This window comes from Oncorhynchus keta, chromosome 35 (assembly GCF_023373465.1).
Source record: "Oncorhynchus keta strain PuntledgeMale-10-30-2019 chromosome 35, Oket_V2, whole genome shotgun sequence".
In the NCBI taxonomy this organism is placed as follows: Eukaryota; Metazoa; Chordata; class Actinopteri; order Salmoniformes; family Salmonidae; genus Oncorhynchus; species Oncorhynchus keta.
In genome coordinates, this window is record NC_068455.1 from 34,472,413 (window position 1) to 34,495,555 (window position 23,143).

The 23,143-nt window shown below is 42.1% G+C and overlaps 2 protein-coding genes across 5 annotated transcripts in view; one reads left to right on the plus strand and one right to left on the minus strand.

The window, feature by feature from the left end:
* Nucleotides 1-14,083: 14,083 nt before the first annotated feature.
* On the plus strand, nucleotides 14,084-16,635 carry LOC118368421 (insulinoma-associated protein 1b-like). Its single transcript, XM_035752495.2, has one exon. The coding sequence runs from the start codon at nucleotides 14,330-14,332 to the stop codon at nucleotides 15,743-15,745; it is 1,416 nt and encodes a 471-aa protein (XP_035608388.1). The 5' UTR covers nucleotides 14,084-14,329; the 3' UTR covers nucleotides 15,746-16,635.
* Nucleotides 16,636-18,647: 2,012 nt separating this feature from the next.
* LOC118368422 (ral GTPase-activating protein subunit alpha-2-like) overlaps nucleotides 18,648-23,143 on the minus strand; it is a 140,461-nt gene continuing 135,965 nt past the window's right edge. For 3 of the 4 annotated variants that reach the window (XM_035752496.2, XM_035752497.2, XM_035752498.2), the window contains one exon: nucleotides 18,648-22,222. In XM_035752496.2, coding sequence (XP_035608389.2) covers nucleotides 22,068-22,222 — 155 coding nt within the window. In that variant the 3' untranslated portion in view covers nucleotides 18,648-22,067. The remainder of the gene's footprint in view (nucleotides 22,223-23,143) is intronic. The other variant, XM_035752499.2, reaches the window with a different exon arrangement.

A 23,143-nucleotide genomic window follows, 5' to 3' on the forward strand; every position in this document is an offset into this window, starting at 1 on the left:
CAGTCATCAGAATGGAATCCCCCCTACCCCACGTCACAATCAATCGCCCCTGGGACAGAGATGGATGGGGGCATCCACGGCCCTGTATCTTGTTGGTAAAGACGCTCTCACAATGGGCTTCTGTCATTGGTAGATAATTGAGCTGGTCCCAGGCATGGTGCTCAGGTCAAGTTAGCTGCCCCTGGAAGGAAATATCAGAAGGCCCCGGACAGAACCCCATTTATCTGTTGACATCGCTGCCTGTTCTCCTGGGTGCCACAGTCTGTCCTGAACCCCAGGGGTACACACCAATACAATAGGATGAACATGATTTTCCCGAGCTGAGTACTGTGCCAGCCTATTGTGTCTTTCACATGCTATTTGATGTTCGTAAAAATGAGAAATGGTCCTATCTTTTGACATATTGCATGTATTGCACTTTTCTGTCTTGTGTTTCCTTTTACATACATTTGAAGTGCAGTTTTTCTCGGAAATTATAATTTTCTTGACCATCGATTGAGTCCTCAGCTGTGAATAATACGGATAATTGCGCAGTTAAACCATAGGATTATGATGCCATAACACTATGATTGAGAGTGAAAGATCCTATCATATATTCACCAGTGTCTGTTGCCTACTATCACCATTCACATGCAGATTCATCCTCCCTGAAGTGCAACGCATTATAATTTCCATTTAGATAAGGTGTACACACAAACATAGAAAGGACAGAAATCTAGAGAATGGGGATCTTGATTTGATTAACTAATCATACTCTTTGTAATCCCACTCGGCCGTGGAGGGCAACGCATGACTGTGGACTCCAATCACACAACACTTGATTGTTAAGGGTATGGAGCAAATCAGCTCAAGGAACCTAAGTCCATACACTACAGAATGGCAGTGATTAACCACACAATTACGAGATACAGCGTTTATTTCAGTCACAGCCAGCCTCCAGTGCAGGCAGTATTGGGGTATTTTAATCCTCTGGCAAATGCATGCAGGTTGTTTGTGATTAGGTGGGACAATAAGGTTCACTACCCTGTACCCAGAATGGAGCATTGTTTTAAAGGAGGACCTTAAGACACTCAAGATACATTGAAACACATATACAGTGCCTTGCGAAAGTATTCGGCCCCCTTGAACTTTGCGACCTTTTGCCACATTTCAGGCTTCAAACATAAAGATATAAAACTGTATTTTTTTGTGAAGAATCAACAACAAGTGGGACACAATCATGAAGTGGAACGACATTTATTGGATATTTCAAACTTTTTTAACAAATCAAAAACTGAAAAATTGGGCGTGCAAAATTATTCAGCCCCCTTAACTTAATACTTTGTAGCGCCACCTTTTGCTGCGATTACAGCTGTAAGTCGCTTGGGGTATGTCTCTATCAGTTTTGCACATCGAGAGACTGAATTTTTCCCCCATTCCTCCTTGCAAAACAGCTCGAGCTCAGTGAGGTTGGATGGAGAGCATTTGTGAACAGCAGTTTTCAGTTCTTTCCACAGATTCTCGATTGGATTCAGGTCTGGACTTTGACTTGGCCATTCTAACACCTGGATATGTTTATTTTTTAACCATTCCATTGTAGATTTTGCTTTATGTTTTGGATCATTGTCTTGTTGGAAGACAAATCTCCGTCCCAGTCTCAGGTCTTTTGCAGACTCCATCAGGTTCTTCCAGAATGGTCCTGTATTTGGCTCCATCCATCTTCCCATTAATTTTAACAATCTTCCCTGTCCCTGCTGAAGAAAAGCAGGCCCAAACCATGATGCTGCCACCACCATGTTTGACAGTGGGGATAGGGTGTGTTGAGGGTGATGAGCTGTGTTGCTTTTACGCCAAACATAACGTTTTGCATTATTGCCAAAAAGTTCAATTTTGGTTTCATCTGACCAGAGCACCTTCTTCCACATGTTTGGTGTGTCTCCCAGGTGGCTTGTGGCAAACTTTAAACAACACTTTTTATGGATATCTTTAAGAAATGGCTTTCTTCTTACCACTCTTCCATAAAGGCCAGATTTGTGCAATATACGACTGATTGTTGTCCTATGGACAGAGTGTCCCACCTCAGCTGTAGATCTCTGCAGTTCATCCAGAGGGATCATGGGCCTCTTGGCTGCATCTCTGATCAGCCTTCTTCTTGTATGAGCTGAAAGTTTAGAGCGACGGCCAGGTCTTGGTAGATTTGCAGTGGTCTGATACTCCTTCCATTTCAATATTATCGCTTGCACAGTGTTCCTTGGGATGTTTAAAGCTTGGGAAATCTTTTTGTATCCAAATCCGGCTTTAAACTTCTTCACAACAGTATCTCGGACCTGCCTGGTGTGTTCCTTGTTCTTCATGATGCTCTCTGCGCTTTTAACGGACCTCTGAGACTATCACAGTGCAGGTGCATTTATACGGAGACTTGATTACACACAGGTGGATTGTATTTATCATCATTAGTCATTTAGGTCAACATTGGATCATTCAGAGATCCTCACTGAACTTCTGGAGAGAGTTTGCTGCACTGAAAGTAAACGGGCTGAATAATTTTTCACGCCCAATTTTTCAGTTTTTGATTTGTTAAAAAAGTTTGAAATATCCAATAAATGTCGTTACACTTCATGATTGTGTCCCACTTGTTGTTGATTCTTCACAAAAAAATACAGTTTTGTATCTTTATGTTTGAAGCCTGAAATGTGGCAAAAGGTCGCAAAGTTCAAGGGGGCCGAATACTTTCGCAAGGCACTGTATACTGTATGTACATTATTAATATCCTCCAGGTTCTTTGACCCTACCTAATACTAGCAGAAGCCCAACTAGCTGAACCGCTAAGCTCCATGTTAACATTTTCATCACTCCAAGCTGGCTGACAGGCCTCTCTACAGGGTCACAGAGTACATGGGTAGGTGGTGGAGGCAGTAGGGGTAGAGGGGTGGAGGCAGTAGGGGTAGGTGGTGGAGGCAGTAGGGGTAGGTGGTGGAGGCACTAGGGGTAGAGGGGTGGAGGCAGTAGGGGTTTGTGGTGAAGGCAGTAGGGGTAGGTGGTGGAGGCAGTAGGGGTAGAGGGGTGGAGGCAGTAGGGGTAGAGGGGTGGAGGCAGTAGGGGTAGGTGGTGGAGGCATTAGGGGGAGGGGTGGATGCAGTAGGGGTAGAGGGTGGAGGCAGTAGGGGTAGGTGGTGGAGGCAGTAGGGGTAGAGGGGTGGAGGCAGTAGGGGTAGAGGAGTGGAGGCAGTAGGGGTAGAGGGGTGGATGCAGTAGGGGTAGGTGGTGGAGGCAGTAGGGGTAGGTGGTGGAGGCAGTAGGGGTAGGTGGTGGAGGGGGTCTCGGAGCAACTCCACAGGCCACTCCATGACTGATCTCATCTAGTTTATTATGCAAACGGCTCCCAACTCCCACTGCATAATTAGGACTTAATTAACATGAGAGGAATCTTTCATCTGTCTGGATCCGGCCTGCTCCTTACTTCCATTTACAACATGATATTAATTTCGGAGGGAGGTATGGTGCCCTTGCTGATGAAAAGATTGATATAATTAATTAAGTATTTTTTTTCTGGGAGAAAATAATAAGTGTGATGAGCAGAGTCTGATTAACCCCATTATAGTGACTAATTAGGGGGATCATTTAATAATCAAAGAAGAATGCTAATTATGCATCTAAATCAGGAGTGTGTCCATTTTGGACAAGCTTTGGGAAACATGACATTGAAAACTCATCACACATGGTAATTTTTGTGTGTGTGTGTATATGTTGTGTATACTTGAGGACTGTCTGAGTCTCAAATTATTCCATCTAATCGTTGTATTTCTCATGCATTGAAGAACATCTTACTGGAAAAATGTATTAATTAACAAAGGATGACAAGTTTGCAACAGATATACAAATGATTCATGACAAAGCAGCTGAATAAATCATCTCATTGATACATTAGTACAAACTTTAATTAACATGAAACATTCATCCGTTTCTTAGCCGCTGAAGTCATTTAGGCTCCTTTGATATCAGGGTTTTCCCCTCTGTAAATCATAATGACAAATGAATGCTAAGCATTCTGAGTAGAAGAAGGGTAAGCCTAATAATCACCTACGGATAAATTAAATGGATTCGACTAACTGACCTAAGGTTATCCTACAACACACACCCAGTCATGTCTTCTTCATCCCATCTACCCTCATTCTAAGTCATGAGTTAAGATACAGCACCATGGACAGCTACCACAGTGCCGCTCTTCATCCAGAGGGTTCTGAAGTGACATCCTTTACTCAAGCCTTTAACAGCTTGGTGGGTGTCTCAGGTCAAGGCACTAAAACTAATACCAACAGTTTCTGATATCGATCAAAACATTGCAAACAAGTCATAGGTGAATATGCCACAGGGTTCTCCAAAGGGTGGTGCAGTCTGCCCAACGCATCACCGGGGGCACACTGCCTGCCCTCCAGGATACCTACAGCACCCGATGTCACAGGAAGGCCAAAAAGATCATCAAGGACATCAACCACCCGAGCCACGGCTTGTTCACCCCGCTATTTTCCAGAAGGCGAGGTCAGTACAGGTGCATCAAAGCTGGGACTGAGACTAGCCAGCTACAACCCGGGTACTCAACCCTGCACCTTAGAGGCTGCTGCCCCATTTAAATAGATATGGAATCACTGGTCACTTTAATAATGGAACACTAGTCACTTTAATAATGTTGACATTCTGTTTTACTCATTTGATATGTATATACTGTATTCTATTCTACTGTATTTTAGTCAATGCCAGTCTGACATTTCTCTATATAATATTAATATATTTCTTAATTCCATTCTTTTACTCCTATATTTGTGTGTATTGTTAGATACTACTGTACAGTTGGAGCTAGGAACACAAGCATTTCGCTACACCTGCAATAACATCTGCTAAATATGTGTATGTGACCAATACAACTTGATTTGAATAGGCCTACATTCATACTTATAGGCTGCGTTCTGATGTGATTGGTCAAAATATCCTAAACCCTAACCCTAACCTGAACCCCTACTCTAACCCTAACCCTGACCCAACCCTAACTCTAACCCTAACCTTAACCTTTACCTTAACTATTTTAAATGTGAACTTCAGTGGGGTAGGTAAGCTGTGACCTGATTTTCTGGCAGGTTATGAAAGGGGATGGTGGTTGATGTATGGTTCACAGGAAAATAGAGAATGTAAGATGAAGTGCTGAGGGCTCCATTTGACAATCGAGGGAGGATGTGGCTCATTAGGTTTCTGAGCGGCAATCTTTCTTGCTTTTTCTTGATGATGCCTATGTCTTCAGCAGTTTCATCAAGATAATGGTGACCTCAAAAAAGAATCCATATGAGCGATGTTTCCAGTTTCATTTCTGTACATTGAGTCACTATGGTCATTATGGTTGGTTGTTCATGACCTGGGGTGTAAATGGACATCACCGTACGTTCTGATCTTAAAGGAAAAGAAATACACAGCCGTTAAAAAAAAAAAAACACTAGGTCACCATGCTGCCGCACTACAGACAATAATATCTACAGTCATGAGTAAACATCTGTTAATAGAATCCACCAGGGAAGAAAACCTGCTCGTTTGTTGTTTCAAAATGCATTTGGAGAATGGTTGGATTGTGTCTGTGTGTGTGTGTGTGTGTGTGTGTGTGTGTGTGTGTGTGTGTGTGTGTGTGTGTGTGTGTGTGTGTGTGTGTGTGTGTGTGTGTGTGTGTGTGTGTGTGTGTGTGTGTGTGTGTGTGTGTGTGTGTGTGTGTGTGTGTGTCTCCACCCGTATGTACCTCAATTTCCCTCTCTGCACCCCCATAGTGCAGCTCTGTCTCAAAGAACTCTTGTCAGATAATTGAATGAGCTGTAGCAGAGAGAAAACCTGCAGTGGGGAGCTTGGCGCCTGCTGTCCTTATTATCTGTAACACAGCAGTCGCACCGCTTGCTCTTTGTGGTTCGCTCATGAATAGAGAAAAGGAATGTGTGGAATGACAGAGGTGAACACTGAGGAGAGAGACAGGGCATCACATTTTAACCAGCCCAGATAGAACAATCACTTGATCCACCTCCATGGCTCTGAGGTGAATTAGTGTTTAACAATTTATCATTCCAGGGCATGCTTGGTGACAGGAGGCTCTGGTGGAACACAACCAACGGACTGGACAGATTTCTGAGCAGCTCTCGGAAGTTTCAGATGATTGAATTTATGCGGGACTTAATTAAGAGACATCATGTTTCAGGGAACCATTTCCATATGCTAGCTAAGGAGAGGAGAGGTTACAGAAGGATTTTTAAGCCTTGACAATTGAGACATGGATTGTGTATGTGTGCTATTCTGAGGGTGAATGGGCAAGACAAAAGATTTAAGTGCCTTTGAACGGGGTATAGTAGTAAGTGCCAGGCGCTCTGGTTTGAGTGTGTCGAGAACAGCAATGCTGCTGGGTTTTTCATGCTCAACAATTTCCTGTGTGTATCAAGAATGGTCCACCACTCAACGGACATCCAGCCAACTTGATTGGAGTCAACATGGGCCAGCATCCCTGTGGAACGCTTTCAACACCTTGTAGAGTCCATGCCCCAACGAATTGAGAATGTTCTGAAGGCAAAACTCAGTATTTGGAAGGTGTTATTTAGGAAATCATTGTACAATTCAGATATTTATACAGTACCAGTCAAAAGTTTGGACACACCTACTCATTCAAGGGGTTTTATTTATTTTGACTAATTTCTACATTATAGAATAATATTGAAGACATCAAAACTATGAAATAACACATGGAATCATGTAGTAACCAAAAAGGTTTTATACAAATCAAAATATATTCTTCAAAGTAGCCCCCCTTTACCTTGATGACAGCTTTGCACACTCTTGGCATTCTCTCAACCAGCTTCATGAGGTAGTCACCTAGAATGCATTTAAATTAACAGGTGTGCCTTGTTAAAGTTAATTTATGGAATTTCTTTCTTTCTTAATGCGTTTGAGCCAATCAGTTGTGTTGTGACAAGGTAGGCGTGGTATACAGAAGATAGTCCTATTTGGTAAAAGACCAAGTCCATATTATGACAAGAACATCTCAAATAAGCAAAGAGAAATGACAGTCCATCATTACTTTTAGACATGAAGGTCAGTCAACGTGGAAAATGTCAAGAACTTTAAAAGTTTCTTAAAGTGCAGTCGCAAAAACCATCAAGCACTATGATGAAACTGTCTCTCATGAGGACCGCCACAGGAGAGGAAGACCCAGAGTTACCTCTGCTGCAGAGGAAACGTTCATTGGAGTTAACTGCACCTCAGATTGCAGCCCAAACAAATACTTCACAGAGTTCAAGTAACAGACACATCTCAACATCAACTGTTCAGAGGAGACTGTGTGAATCAGGCCTTCATGGTTGAATTGCTGCAAAGAAACCACTACTAAAGGACACCAATAATAAGAGGAGACTTGCTTGGGCCAAGAAACACGAGCGAAGGGCATTAGAGCGGTGAAAATATGTCCTTTGGTCTGATGAGTCCAAGTTGGAGATTTTTGGTAACAACCGCCATGTGTTTGTGAGACGCAGAGTAGGTGAACGGATGACCTCCACATGTGTGGTTCCCACCGTGAAGCATGGAGGAGGAGGTGTGATGGTGTGGGGTGCTTTGCTGGTTACACTGTCTGTGATTTATTTAGAATTCAAGGCACACTTAACCAGCATGGCTACCACAGCACTCTGCAGTGATACGCCATCCCATCTGGATTGAGCTTAGTGGGGCTATCATTTGTTTTTCAACAGGACAATGACCCAACACACCTCCAGGCTGTGTAAGGGCTATTTGACCAAGAAGGAGAGTGATGGAGTGCTGCATCAGATGACCTGGCCTTCACAATCAACCGGCCTCAACCCAATTGAAATGGTTTGAACCGCAGAGTGAATGAAAAACAGCCAACAAGTGCTCAGCATATGTGGGAACTCCTTCAAGACTGTTGGAAAAGCATTCCAGGTGAAGCTAGTTGAGAGAATGCTAAGAGTGTGCAAAGCTGTTATCAAGGCAAAGGGTGACTACTTTGAAGAATATAAAATACATCTGGATTTGTTTAACATTTTTTTTGGTTACTACATGATTCCATATGTGTTATTTCATAGTTTTGATGTCTTAACTATTATTCTACAATGTGATAAATATGGTACAAATAAAGATAATGAGTTGGTGTGTCCAAACTTTTGACTGGTGCTGTATATCGTAAAATATTGTCGAAAAAACAATGATTTCCGAAATATTGTTTCAGGATCTAATAGGTCAAATGTCGGACAGACATGTTGTCCACCTGCAAGGAGACAAAGTCTGTAAGACTTTCTGCCCTGGTTCTTAGAAACCCCCAAGTCCCTGATTAAATCTAGATTCCTCACTGGCCCTGTCCTTGATGCTGAATGGATTCTCCCTAGCAGATTACACACAAGCGCAATGGCCCTACAGCTCATCCATGACAATCATTGATTGACAATGCCATTCATGGTGCCCATGTCATGATGAGTGTAAATTACAGTGACATCCTTTGAGCATTCTAACAGGATGGGGGTGGGTGAGATTCAGACAGTGGGCGAACGGAATAGGTGAAATGGATATCTCAGGGATCATTTATTTATTTTATATTTAACCAGGCAAGTCAGTTAAGAACAAATTCTTATTTACAATGACGGCCTACCAAAAGGCAAAAGGCCTCCTGTGGGGACGGGAGTCTGGGATAAAAAATAATAAATAAATACAATATAAATATAGGACAAAACACACATCCCAACAAGGCAGCAACACATGACAACACTGCATAGTAGCAACACAACATGCTAGCAGCACAAAACATTATTTGGCACAGACAACAGCACAAAGGGCAATAAGGTAGAGACAACAATACATCACACAAAGCAGCCACAACAATCAGTAAGAGTGTCCATGATTGAGTCTTTGAATGAAGAAATTGAGATAAAACTGTCTAGTTTGAGTGTTTGTTGCAGCTCGTTCCAGTCGCTAGCTGCAGCGAACTGAAAAGAGGAGCGACCCAGGGATGTGTGTGCTTTGGGGACCTTTAACAGAATGTTTCTGGCAGAACGGGGGCTGTATTTGGAGGATGAGGGCTGCAGTAGATATCTCAGATAGGGGGGAGTGAGGCCTAAGAGGGTGTTATTTATCGTAAAGAGAAATATAGTTTGATAGTTTTTGCGATATTTTTAAATTAGTTTCATATCTCGCAACCCAAAAGGATTGGACCAGAAAGGGAGCCTACAGTTATTCAGGGTGATCCCCCTTTGCTTCAATTTCTGCATCCTCATTTCACCTGTAGGTGGTGCTATAAAATAGGCAGACTGTGAGATGAGTCTGAATTGAATGAACACAGAAAGAGTTTCATTCTGGGTAAATGCTGTAGGCCTGTATCATCATGCTGTACAAACGTGGCATACAATGTTTGATATTTAACTTTAGTGTAATTTATTAAAAGTTGCCACTTGCAGCACATTAGGGAATTGTGTTTTGTTAAATAGGCCTACATCAGTCAATCAAAAGAGCAGCACTAACAAGCAGAAACTCTGGACATGAATGGTTCCCCACATCACTAAACATTATTTGACATTTAGAGAGAAGACCCCCTTTCCAACATTAAACCAGGCCGAGTGATGTTGTGGCATAGGGCTCAGGGCTCCAAATATATAGTCTATTTAGGGGCGGATTAAGATTACTTTATGGATGGATGGAAAGGCAGCTGTATGCTAATGATGCGCCGATCCTTCAGTGCTTCCACTCTTGCAGGGCAGCACGCGCCACTGAGCAAACACGCACACGCATCCGCTGAAACCCCAACATACCGGCCCACGCGCTCTTAGAATTGATCACAGGGTGGAGAGGAACTCCTTAAAATGCCATCAAAGCGTGTAGCTCCACGAACCACGAATAATAGAACTGCCAGCAAAAACGTTGTGGAACAAACACGGACTATAGCAAAAACACATTCAGTTGAAGTAGTACACTTAGGTTATAGTCATTCAAACTCGTTTTTCAACCACGCAGCAAATTTCTTGTTAACAAACTATAGTTTTGGCAAGTTGGTCAGGACATCTATTTTGTGCATGACACAAGTAATTTTTCCAACGATTGTTTACAGACAGATTATTTCACTTATAATTCACTGTATCACAATTCCAGTGGGTCAGAAGTTTACATACATTAAGTTGACTGTGCCTTTAAACAGCTTGGAAATGTTCAAAAAATGATGTCAAGGCTTTAGAAGCTTCTGATAGGCTAATTGACATCATTTGAGTCAATTGGAGGTGTACCTGTGAATGTATTTCAAGGCCTACCTTCAAACTCAGTGACTCTTTGCTTGACATCATGGGAAAATCAAAAGAAATCAGACCTCAGAAAACAAATTGTAGACCTTCACAAGTCTGGTTCATCCTTGGGAGCAATTTCCAAACACCTGAAGGTACCAGGTTCATCTGTACAAACAATAGTACGCTAGTATAAACACCATGGGACCACGCAGCCAACATACCGCTCAGGAAGGAGACACGTTCTGTCTCCTAGAGATGAACGTACTTCGGTGCGAAAAGTGTAAATCAATCTCAGAACTGCAATGGACCTTGTGAAGATGCTGGAGGAAACAGGTACAAAAGTATATATATCCACAGTAAAACGAGTCCTATATTGACATAACCTGAAAGGCCTCTCAGCAAGGAAGAAGCCACTGCTCCAAAACCAACATAAAAAAAGCCAGACTATGGTTTGCAACTGCACATGGGGATAAAGATCATACTTTCTTGAGAAATGTCCTCTGGTCTGATGAAACAAAAATAGAACTGTTTGGCCATAATGACCATTGTTATGTTTGTAGGAGAAAGGGGAGGCTTGCATGCCGAAGAACACCATCCCAACTGTGAAGCACGGGGGTGGCAGCATCATGTTGTGGGTGTGCTTTGCTGCAGGAGGGACTGGTGCACTTCACAAAATAGGAAGGAAGGAAAATTACGTGGATATATTGAAGCAGCATCTCAAGACACCAGTCAGGAAGTTAACTTCTTGCGTCGAGCCATCCCGGATCCGGGATCGTGAATACAGCCTCAAGCTCATTACCATAATGCAACGTTAACTATTCATGAAAATCGCAAATGAAATTAAATTAATCTATTTGCTCTCAAGCTTAGCCTTTTGTTAACAACACTGTCATCTCAGATTTTCAAAATATGCTTCTCAACCATAGCAAACTAGCATTTAGCGTTAAGCGTTAGCATTTAGCGTTTAGCATTAGCATTTTGCGTTAGCATTAGCAGGCAACATTTCACAAAAACCAGCAAAAACATTCAATAAATAATTTACCTTTGAAGAACTTCGGATGTTTTCAATGAGGAGACTCTCAGTTAGATAGCAAATGTTCAGTTTTCCTGAAAGATTAGTTGTGCAGGAGAAATTGGTCCGTTTTCTGCGTCATGTTTGGCTACCAAAAAAAAACGAAAATTCATTCATCCAAACGCCAAACTTTCTTCCACATTAACTCCATAATATCGTCTGAAACATGGTAAACGTTGTTTAGAATCAATCCTCAAGGTGTTTTTCACATATCTCTTCATGATATATCATTCCTGGAAGTCTCCTCTCTGTCTCAATCACATGGATGAATGCGAGCAGCTTGGAGATTACGCAACAATTTCAACAAAGGACACTGGGCGGACCCCTGGTAAATGTAGTCTCTTATGGCCAATCTTCCAATGATATGCCTACAAATACGTCACAATGCTGCAGACAACTTGGAGAAACGGTAGAAAGGGCAGGCTAATTCGTGGCGCTTTCACAGCCATAGAAAATGTATGGGCAGGCTAATTCGTGGCGCTTTCAAACCCATAGAAAATGTATGGGCAGAACTGAAAAAGCGTGTGCGAGCAAGGAGGCCTACAAACCTGACTCAGTTACACCAGCTCTGTCAGGAGGAATGGGCCAAAATTCACCCAACTTATTGTGGGAAGCTTGTGGAATGCTACCCAAAACGTTTGACCCAAATTAAACTATTTAAAGGCAATGCTACCAAATACTAATTGAGTGTATGTAAACTTCTGACCCACTGGGAATGTGATGAAAGAAATAAAAGCTGAAATAAATAATTATCTCTACTATTATTCTGACATTTCACATTCTTAAAATAAAGTGGTGATCCTAACTGACCTAGGACAGGATTTTTTTAAATGTCAGCAATTGTGAAAAACTGAGTTTAAATGTATTTGGCTAAGGTGTATGTAAACTTCCGACTTCAAATGTATAAGGGCCGATTCATGAACAGTTGTAGGCCTACGTGGGCCTATAATGTGACTGGCCTTTGGCCTAGACCTATATATTGTTGACTATTTCACATTTTTACAACACTATGGCCTGATAAGGGGAGAACTCGTTTTTAAACTTGTTAATGTAAAAAGTTAAACGTAGAAAGACGTTGCTATATATGTATAATTTAAGAGAGACAAAATGTGAATTGCACAAAGCTAACGGTTTGCATTCAAACAAGCGAAAGCGCACCAGAACAGAGCCACCCATTCAAAAGGCGCATGTTTCAACTAAAGATGGTGTAATTATTTGACTTGGTCATACAGCAGCTTTATGCAAATTAGGAGAACAATAGGCCTCCCCGATTATTCTTGCCTTGCTTCCCCACGCAGAGAAAAAGAAAGCACGCTCTGCCAAGTGATGCATGCACGCTCATCTGAAGATATTATTATAAAACGCAGGCAACCATAACTCAAGGCCTACTAGACAAAAATATTCGTAGATGATCGACCTTGTAAGCATATAGCGTACTCTCTAAACTTGATGGCTGTAAGATTGTATAGGCACAAAACGGACAATAAATTATCAGAAATAACCCTGACTACAAAACACAGTATGAAAATGCTCAATTTACATATCCTTTGGAAATACATTTTCAAATAATTGAACCATGCCAGATTTCTGATTTTCTGAAAGTGTTTTATAATAGCCTACATGCAACTTAAAGTGCCTAAATTAAAAACATCAAACCAATCTTGATTTGAAGAAGTTAGACGATATATTAATTCCAAATGTAAACTTCAGAGTAAAACTTTGAAAACCAACTAATATTTCACAAAATGAGTAATAGTAGGATACAGATGCATGGATTTGTCAAACAAGAACAGTTTGTAAAAATGATATTTTTACAGACATAAAAATGTTTTATCGTTGCACATGACATCCATATCACATTCCAGACAAAGCAACATTGGGCGCGCTCGGGCAGTGATTACACACAGCACGCGCCTATCTCTAGGACAGATTGGCGGTGAGTCTTATTTCACAGTGAATGGGTCAATTTGCCTTTCAAACAAAAACGGGATATCCATCTTGGCCAGACGTTCCCGTGGCTATTGTGTATCATGACCAGAACCCTTCTTATTACTTATAGTGGGATGTCTGATGTATAACTCCAGTTAAACTGCCGAGACAGACTCGTGCCCAAATAAATACATTCGTACCAAATAATGTTTATTTTCAAGTCTTGTCTTGTTTGTGTAAAACAATAACACTGTGTATCGACTTTTCGAAGATAGGCCCATATACCAATGTCACACACACACATGTTATGTTGTTGGAGGTTCGTGCGTAAAGCTTGCCTTTGACTGGGGGAAAAGTCCCATTAAACCACAATAGCCTACAACAACACGTGTGTGCAATTGCTTTACTATCGCCACTGACATCACTTTCTGCCCAAGTTTTTAGCCTTTCATTTTGTTGTCTTTTATTCTAGTAATGCAAATAACCCCTTGCAACGTCTTTGTTGCCTTCTCAACTGGACCCCTCTACAGTCCAATCCCCGTCTTAATTCACAATTCTGATGATTGTGGCAGTGACGGACATTTCCTTTTGGCAGCTCGGTGGCCCCCAAAGGAGAGGCACAAAGCCGTGGCACGTGTGTATTTGTATAGAGAACCATCAAACCGTAAAAGGAGGAGGGCCCGGCGTGTGCCTCTGTCGGGGAGTGGCCGAGCGCACACATTAATGTAATAAACCGCAAGTACATCTGCTAAGCTATCTGCACATCCTTCAACGAAATCCACCAAACACAGGCTTTGAACCCTCCCACATCCAAATCCACTGGGATCTTCGTTTCGTCTGATTGGTTGAGGATGCGGCAACAAGGGGCGAGAACAATAGCATCATTCTGGCATAAAAAGAGTGCAGCTATGCCTTGGAGACGAAAACATTTCAGCACCACAGAGATCTTAGCGAAAATACAAGTTAGCAACCGAGGCTCCTGGCGTGACTGTAATTTCACAAACCTGGATATCATCCGAGCCTTCGCCCACCTCTCCAAAGTGCCTTTCTGTCATTCGCAAAGATGCCTAAAGGATTCCTGGTAAAAAGAAACAAGAAGTCAGCACATGTTTCCTACAGGACTCGTACAGATGAATATGAGCAGGAGCATCACATCCCAGCCTTTCAGAGTCAGGTGGACTCTCCGCCTGTCTCTATTGCGTCCAGTCCGGACCGCGCAGCTCCATCACCAGACATCGCAGCAGACGCCCCGGTCCCCAGTCTGGATGCTAAAGGGGTTCAGTTTGGCAACCAAGAGGCTGTGTACCAAGCCCTCTACAGCCCCACCAGGCCCATCAGCAAGGACCACGAGAGGAGATATTACGAAAGAAGTTTTAATCTAGGTTCGCCAATTTCTGCTGAATCATTCCCGACACCTGCTTCCCTCAGCAGTTTAGATCATCTCCTGTTCGCCCCCGTGGATTTGAAAATAGGCACTAGCAACAGCAACCGCAGCGGCATCACCAGCAGGATCCCTGCTACAGCCATCAGGGGCGGTACTAAGAGGCCCGCATCTGACACTGAGCGCAAGAGCAAACCTGCCTCCAAAAAACCCAAAGCCATCAGAAAACTGAATTTTGAAGACGAAATGACAACGTCTCCGGTACTTGGTTTGAAAATCAAAGAGGCTCCTGTCGACTTTAAACCCAGAACGCAGACGTCGGCAGGTGGGAAGCCGTTAGGAGAGTTTGTCTGTCAATTGTGTAAGGAAGCATACGCTGATCCATTTTCTTTGGCCCAGCACAAGTGCTCTAGGATAGTGAGAGTTGAGTACAGGTGTCCTGAGTGTGATAAGATGTTCAGCTGCCCGGCTAACCTCGCCTCTCACCGGCGCTGGCACAAACCGAGAGCGCAGAGTGCAGCCGGGATACCATCTACCCCGAGCATCAAATCTGAAATCGCCAAAATTCCCCCCGGTGTTAAGTCCACCCCAGAGGAAGCCAAAGACCCAAGAATCGAGCTTCTGAGTGACAGAGACTCCCCCAGCCCGGGTATGTCTGAATCGGGCTCAGAAGACGGTTTATACATCTGCCAACACTGTGGGAAGAGGTTTAAGCGCCAAGCATACCTAAGAAAACACATCCTGGGACACCAAGCCTTGCAGAATAAAATGTTCGAGGACCACACGTTTCAAAACAGCGACAGAGTGGAAGAGCAGGTGCCAGTGTCCTTAATCTCAGAGGAAAATACAAACCAAAGTCCCCTGAATCTAAGCCCCGTGGACTGCCTTCTCTGCCCCGTTTGCGGGGAGAATTTCCCCAACAGGGCCAGCCAGGAGAGACACTTGCGTCTCATGCACTCCTCCCAGGTGTATTCCTGCAAGTACTGCTCTGCCACTTTCTACAGCTCACCGGGACTCACGAGGCACATCAACAAATGTCATCCGTCGGAAAATAGGCAGGTGATCCTGCTGCAAATGCCCGTGCGCCCTGCTTGCTGAGCAAAGGGAGCGTTGGAAAACAAGTGAATTGCCTACACTACTGAAAGACAGGCAACTTGATGTTTAGATTGTGTGTTCGATGAGAGCTGTCCTATCCACGCCAATCAGATGGTTGTTGAATGCTTATCTATTTCTTGAAATAAAAAATAGGCATATATTTTGAGATTTCTCTCAAATAGTTTATTGAAAGAAAACAAAGTGTTAGTTTGACTGTTAAAGGTATTTTTCTAGGACAGCTGCACACGTGCTCAAGTAGCCTAATAGCTTCTAGACCTAAGAACTGTTTCATTTTCCCTCATAAAAGCCTTTTAATTCACAGACTGTGAATTTCTGTTTAATTATGCTAACTTATGAATCACAGGACAGACTTATCAACTTTGTCTTAAAAACGTGCAAATATCGAATCATTCCCTTTTAGTAGAACCACAAATGCCTTTAGAATATAGCCTAAACACATCGAAACTGCTGTACAACTGCCTTAAAAAAGTCAACATAATGATTGTTTTAATTTTGAATGCTGGCACATATTTTATTATTACTTGTTGCAATATTGTTTCGTCATAATACTTGTATTTATTTATTTATTCTATTTGCAATTATATTCTGTAATTTATTGTTGTATTGTGTGATTATTCTGTGTCATTCTGGCAGTTCACATGTGGTAGCCAAATGTTTTGTCAAAATTAGGAGTTGTGATAATTGTCGTGGACCGGTCTAAATCTTCAATCTCCACAGCTCTTGTAAAACGTAAAGCTCTTATCTTAGATGCAATCTTTTTCTATGAACATTTTTATTTTCTTAAATGTTGGCTTTTATAGCGCTTTGATTGTATGTGTACACTGTTGTCATCTATCTGTCCATCGAAATAAAAAAATATTTTCAAAATGAAACCATTTATTTTGCTACAGTTTGACATTGACACAAACTGTCTTGAATAATACTACTCCTACATCACCCAGGTATGCCTGCCCTCCCTGACTTCAAGTCATATCAACAAGAAAATAAACGGACCTATAGGGAATTATTAATTAAAATGGATGTCAGAAATAATTATTTGTCATTTAGAAAAACAGAACAATACCATTTTTTCGTGTAAATGATATATTATGGAAATCCACCTGGGTAGAAACTCGAGACACAATCTTCCGCCGAATAATTCTAAATGGTAGGCTATTGGGAAATGGGTGCATATGGGGGAAAAGTTCTCTTGAAAATCATTCGTATTCTTTCATTTTCTCCACTGGACTTCGCCTATACAACAAAATATCATATACAATTTCTCTCAGCTTCACAACATTAATTTGGCTATTTGTGTGAATCTTCGGGCTATGTGAAAGCTCAAAACAAAACATACTCAAGTGGGTAATTAGTAAAGTATGTATAATAGCCTAATTACCATGGATACTCAAGCCATGATGCAGGCATATTCACTACGGATGCATCATTTCTACAATGATGTGACTGATGTCAGAGACTTCTCAAGGACTGTACTCCTCTAAACAAACAAACCTAATTCCTCGTAGACCCCTTTCAGGTTTCATTTAACTGGGATTGCATCCGATGCCAGCAATTTTTTCTAGGCAACGGAAAATATACCCTAAATTGATCGTCACTGTATTATTGATATGATGATTCAAGCCTGGTTTTGGTTTCTATAAAGAAGAGACAGAGAGCACTTAGCTTCCAGTCATAAATTGCGATAATGCTTGGTCAGAACATGGCTCAGAACAAAGAGGTGAGGACCACACAACTCACCTCAAGATCAGAAGGACATTTCTCTGTTCTTGAGGAGACTCAGAATTTGATTTCCCCTTTTTAAATGGCTGCCTGACTGTCGAGGCTGAACATCCAGGTTCACATGGAGAGAAAGATTGGTAACTTCCAGAAGTGAGTGTGTGGCTTCAGCCAGCCCATGAGGGGTAATGATCACTGTTAGGTCAGGACTGTGGATACAGTCATGCAGTTCACTAATGAGGACAGGCCTCTAGGCAGTAATCAGTAGACGTTTGGAACTCTTGATATGTCACAATGTGAAAAATAGACTGTTCACATACACTGAGTATACAGAACATTATAAACACCTGCTCTTTCCATGAAATCGACTGACCAGGTGAATCCAGGTAAAAGCTATGATCCCTTATTGATGTCACTTGTTATATCCACTTCAAATCGGTGTAGATGAAGAAGAGACAGGTTAAAGAAGGATTTTTTAAACCTTGAGACTGTGTATGTGTGCCATTCAGAGGGTGAATGGGCAAAAAGGGGGGGTGAAACTCAATATTAGTAAGGTGTTCCTAATGTTTGGTATACTCAGTGTGTCTTGAACCTTAACTTGTGAATATTCAAATCACATAATGTAGACAAATGCAGGAAAGCTTCAGACGGTCCAAAGGGACATGGTCAGGCAAGATAGACGGACAGACACACATCACCAATTATCCTCTAAAGTCTAACAAGTAACAGTCCTCCCAGTGTTGGCTAGGTGCTGTAGACTTTGCACCTGTACCTTCGGTGGGGGCCCATTATCCCAGCCTCCTCTCCTGGAGCAGCAGGGGAACAGATGGGAAGGGGGTCAGGTTACCCCGGCTGCTGCTTCTGAGCCAGGGTTGAAAAACCAAGACAACAGCACCATCAAGTCACCCCTACACCCCATCGACCACCCCCCCCCCTTCCCCAAAGCCAGAGGTTACAGTCAACCTGTCACTGCAGCCAAAGCAGCAGATTCTCACGAGATGATTCACGGAGGATAGGCATTACTGTGACAGGGTTAGGTAGTAACCATCTCTGTAATGACAGTTTTAAAGGAAAAGTTAAAGGAAATTTACTTTCTCTACTTCCGCACCACTGCTATGAAAAAAAACCCATTCAGATCAATAGACCCATACAAATAACACAGAACACATAGGATTTCAAATTGATTTAATGAAATGTTTTTGATTTTCACATTTCTAATAAAGATAGCATGACTTCAGTCATTAAAAACGGTTCGATATGTTAACAAGTAATGATGAAATCTTCAAGCCTTTTTCCACTCTTCCCCTTATACAAATATTATATTACAGGCATTAATATATTTATGGTAAAGGACTAAAACCCTCGATTTGACACAATGTACAGGATTCCTAAACCAAAACCTAGAATTAACACTAACTCTGTTGCTTCACATGAGTTGAACCAGTCTTGAGTAAGACACAATCCTTGCCCTGGTCAAATCAAACCTTACTCCCATATATAACAGGGATCCCATCCACAACATCTAATCTACAATCTAGACTCCATAAGAAGACTGGTAAAAAGAGCTGGGTAGTTCTTTACAGTGGCTACTGGGAAGGTGAAAGCATTGATCTGACTCAGGTCAGTATTTACATACATTCTTCAAATTCACAAAATGGACTTCATTATCTCTGAACGAACTCTCCGTTCATGCCTCCTATGTTATTAATCAGTGCTTGGGAAAGAAAGGGACACAAAAAAAAGAGAGAGAACAAAATGAAAGAAAGAGGATGTACAGGTAAGGCAAAGTAGTGCAACAGACAGGGATGCAGCTCTGATGGAACCCTGCATAATGTGTGTGTAACACCTGGCTTCCATGGCAACCCAAAGGCGCAGGTTGTGGCGAAGGAGGCAGCGTGAGTAGCATAGCGCCAGCCTGCCTGTTACTAAGAGGGTCGCCAGAGTACAGCGCTGGTATGCCTTCTAACTCCCCAGCCCCCCAGCCCTCCACTGTGGCCTCACGGGGTTACTCGGGGTGCATCATGGGAAATAGGAGGAGTAGGTGCCATTTGATTCCAATTCAGAGACAAAGGAGAACAGAGCACCTCAAATAAAGACCAAACAAAAGTGGGCCAAACCCAGTCAATCTGTTCATATAAAACGTGTGAGGACGGGGAGGACAAGACGCTGACCTTTACAGTCACACAGGGGGAAAAAAAAAAACAGTCTCTCCCTGTAGAACAAAGACATGAGACAGGAAGGCAAGGCTAGCCGTTTTGCTCTTGCAATGAACAGAAACAAAATAAATCCAATGATGTCTAACAGTGGTTTACAGTGGTGGGGGTCTTGGAATGGATCTTGGTGGACAGACATTACACAGGCACTGTGAGAAGCTCCTTCATAAATACACACAGCCATACAGACACACACACACCAGTGCATGGAGTTAAGATTCACCTGAGGCTCTGGTGGCGTTTTCCTCTAAAACAACACATGTATACATTATACAACACCACAAACATCAAATAAAGCAATTTACATCCAAGAATAAAGAGAAAATACACATTCATTGCTAGTTTATCAACGACAGTGAGTGCAAAAGTTCATCTGTAGGAACATTGGAATGTCATTCTTAACTTTACAACACGAGAGAACAATGGCAGAGGAAGAGCCAGATGGAAGTTACTGGATTACAGGTTATGAACCCAGGTTAAACAATCCTACACAGGGTAACATCACTAAACAATTAGAAATGCAGTCTTTTCTCACTTCCAGCAGAGTTGCATAAATCAAAAGGAAGACAAAAATCCATCAGAATCCATTTAAAAAGGTCCTTACAGCGATAAAAAACCCAACACAAGTTTCGATTCACCTCGGGGTTGGAAAGACATCATTGATTGTCCACTCCAGGTTCATAACTATTAAAAACAGACTCCTACTGCATTGGCTCACAGCCCTCCGTAACCAGGAAGTGTGTGGTATGGTGCAGCATTATGCTAGAGCAGCACCTCCTATGTCAGCCCTTCCACCTCTCCACAACATGAGGATGAGTATGGTCCAAACAGACACACAGGCTTCCATGGCTCAAGGCCAAGGACAAAACAACACACTTAAATATGATCCTATCCTGTCAGCAGCAAGAGTATCATCAGTGATTTACAGAGCAGAATCGCGGGGGGGGGGGGGCATGAGATGGGAAAACCATGAAATGAGTCCCTTTTGGGTAGTGTAACTTGGTGAAGAAAAATAAGTTTTATTTCATATAATTTTAACATTTAACATGTGTCCATAAAGAGCACATGTTCAACTTAATAAAAAACAGGTTTTACCATCTCAAGAGGTTAAATAAAAAGATTAAGTGCCTATTAAGTGCCAAAAAAAGTAATAGGGTTGATGATTTCACCCTGAACAAGGCAGTCAACCCACTGTTCCTAGGCCGTCAATGGAAATAAGAATTTGCTCTTAACTGACTAGCCTAGTTTAGTAAAAGGTTAAATAAAAAAAATGAAAAAAAATCTTCAATCCGCCATAATTCCCCTTGCTACAGGGGGATTGGAAGCTTGTGTTCAGGGACAGGGAGCGGCAATTGAATACAGCTTCACCATTTTAGAAAGTAAATAAAAAACATTTCTAGCCTGTCTATCTATGAGTAACAGGGTTAATGTGTTATGCTCGACCCGCTCAGTTCTCCAACACAAAACACCAGAAAATAGGCAAAAAGATAACCAGCTAATCAAGAACCTGTTTTTACACTAGGATTTTACTATGAGATGTTCAACGTTTCTTTTGAAAAAATTATTACTAGTAGATTATAGTAAAAGTTCACATAGCAGGGTTGACCTTAAAATGAGGGAATGACTTTGTTAAAGCAAGACTTGGAGGAATTTGGGGGTTAAGTGGGTTAACATCTTCCGAAAAGTCAGAGGGAAATGTCAAAACGCTGTATTTTGGCACTTCAGCGAGTCTTTATTCATGAAAGAAAAACAGATTTATTGAATTCTCCATGTGGAGTCTTTTAAAGAGCACTTAATTTAATATAAGAGGCTTTTAAAATTCAATATTGGTGCACAATTTCTACTTAAAAATATCAAAGGGGTACAAAAGGAACTCATTTTGTGGAAAGACCTTTACCAAAATGCATATGGGTGATCATATTCCTTTTCTATGTCACAACCATAGAGATCCTTGTTGTGACATATAAAGGGAATTTTGAAATGTTGATGATATGTGGACTTTAAGCCACCAGACATGATTGTTCAGTCAATTCCCTGTCTATATTTAATCGCTGTACTGACTGACAAGTGATATTAAATCAGATTCTTTCAGAAAATGCAGCAACATCGGAACAAACTTCAATAGCTTAAATCTTTTCTTCAGGTCAAATATGGCGTTTAACAGTAAAACAATTGGAAACGTATCAAAGTATCAATAACTGCCACATAAATAAAACATTGCAATATGCTCCAGTTATATTTTTAAACCAGATATAAAACAAACAACGCACACACCCAAACTGCAGTCATGAGGGGTTAAGGTATGAGGTTTCACAGCAGGACTTGTAGTAAAGACGAAGCAGGGAAGGTTTGGGAGGTGGGTCGGGCGAGAGAGCTCAGTTGGAAGATTTGCTTATGGCGCTGGCTGATCGGCGGAGTTTTCCGGAAACTCTGTTCTTTGTGGCACGGTGAATCGTGGGGGAGACCTGGTCCGCCTGGTCCGTTCCTAAAGAAGCACTGAGCTCAGCGCTCGTGCTGCCGCTGAGAGAGCCTGGAGAGAGAGAGAGGGAGGGGATGAGAGAAGGGATAGAATGGGGGAGAAAGATGGAGAGAAGTGGTGAGACGTGGCAGGCTAACATAGCACTGATAAGACTGGCATACTCCATGTTCTGACTGCCATGCATGTCATCGCTCCCTGTCCCCCAAAGCAGACACCCCAAACGGCTTATTCCCTCTAAGGTCAAATGTATAATACCAAAACAAAACAGAAACAGGCGTATAGATTGATTTGAACCTTTAATTCCTCACAGTTTGCAAAGTGGCAGGTGTGTGGACTAGATCAAGCTATATACACAATCAGATGCAATGTTCACCATTCTTTCATCACGTGCTTTGACTGGCTAGACTAGAGGCTACTAGGGGAGAGAAGCTGGATATTTCTCCCAACACTTTGGGTTTGAGAGGGCAGATGCTTGCATGAGTAGGGGAAAAAAAACGCAATCTATTTTAAACCACATGGTCCTAAGAATAAAATTGCCTTCGCTGTTCAGCATAAAGAGGATGTGACAGATTGTTCAAGTTTTATAATGGTGTATTGTAAAAAGTGAATGGAACATTATGTTAACTGGACAGGCATGTCGCGAGCATGTGGAGAGACGCCTTTTGTTCAACATTGTGGATCGGGGCTCCCGAGTGGTGCAGCGGTCTAAAAGCACTGTATCTCAGTGCTAGAGGGGTCACTACAGACCCTGGTTCAATTCCAGGCTGTATCACAACCGGCCGTGATTGGGAATCCCATAGGGCGGTGCCCAATTGGCCCAGCGTCGTCCAGGTTAGGGTTTGGCCGGGGTAGGCAGTCTTTGTAAATTAGAATTTGTTCTTAACTGACTTTCCTAGTTAAGTAAAGGTTAAATAAATACAAAATAAAAATGATTACAGGCTGCAAGCAGTGAAACGTGAGGGGGAGGCCGGT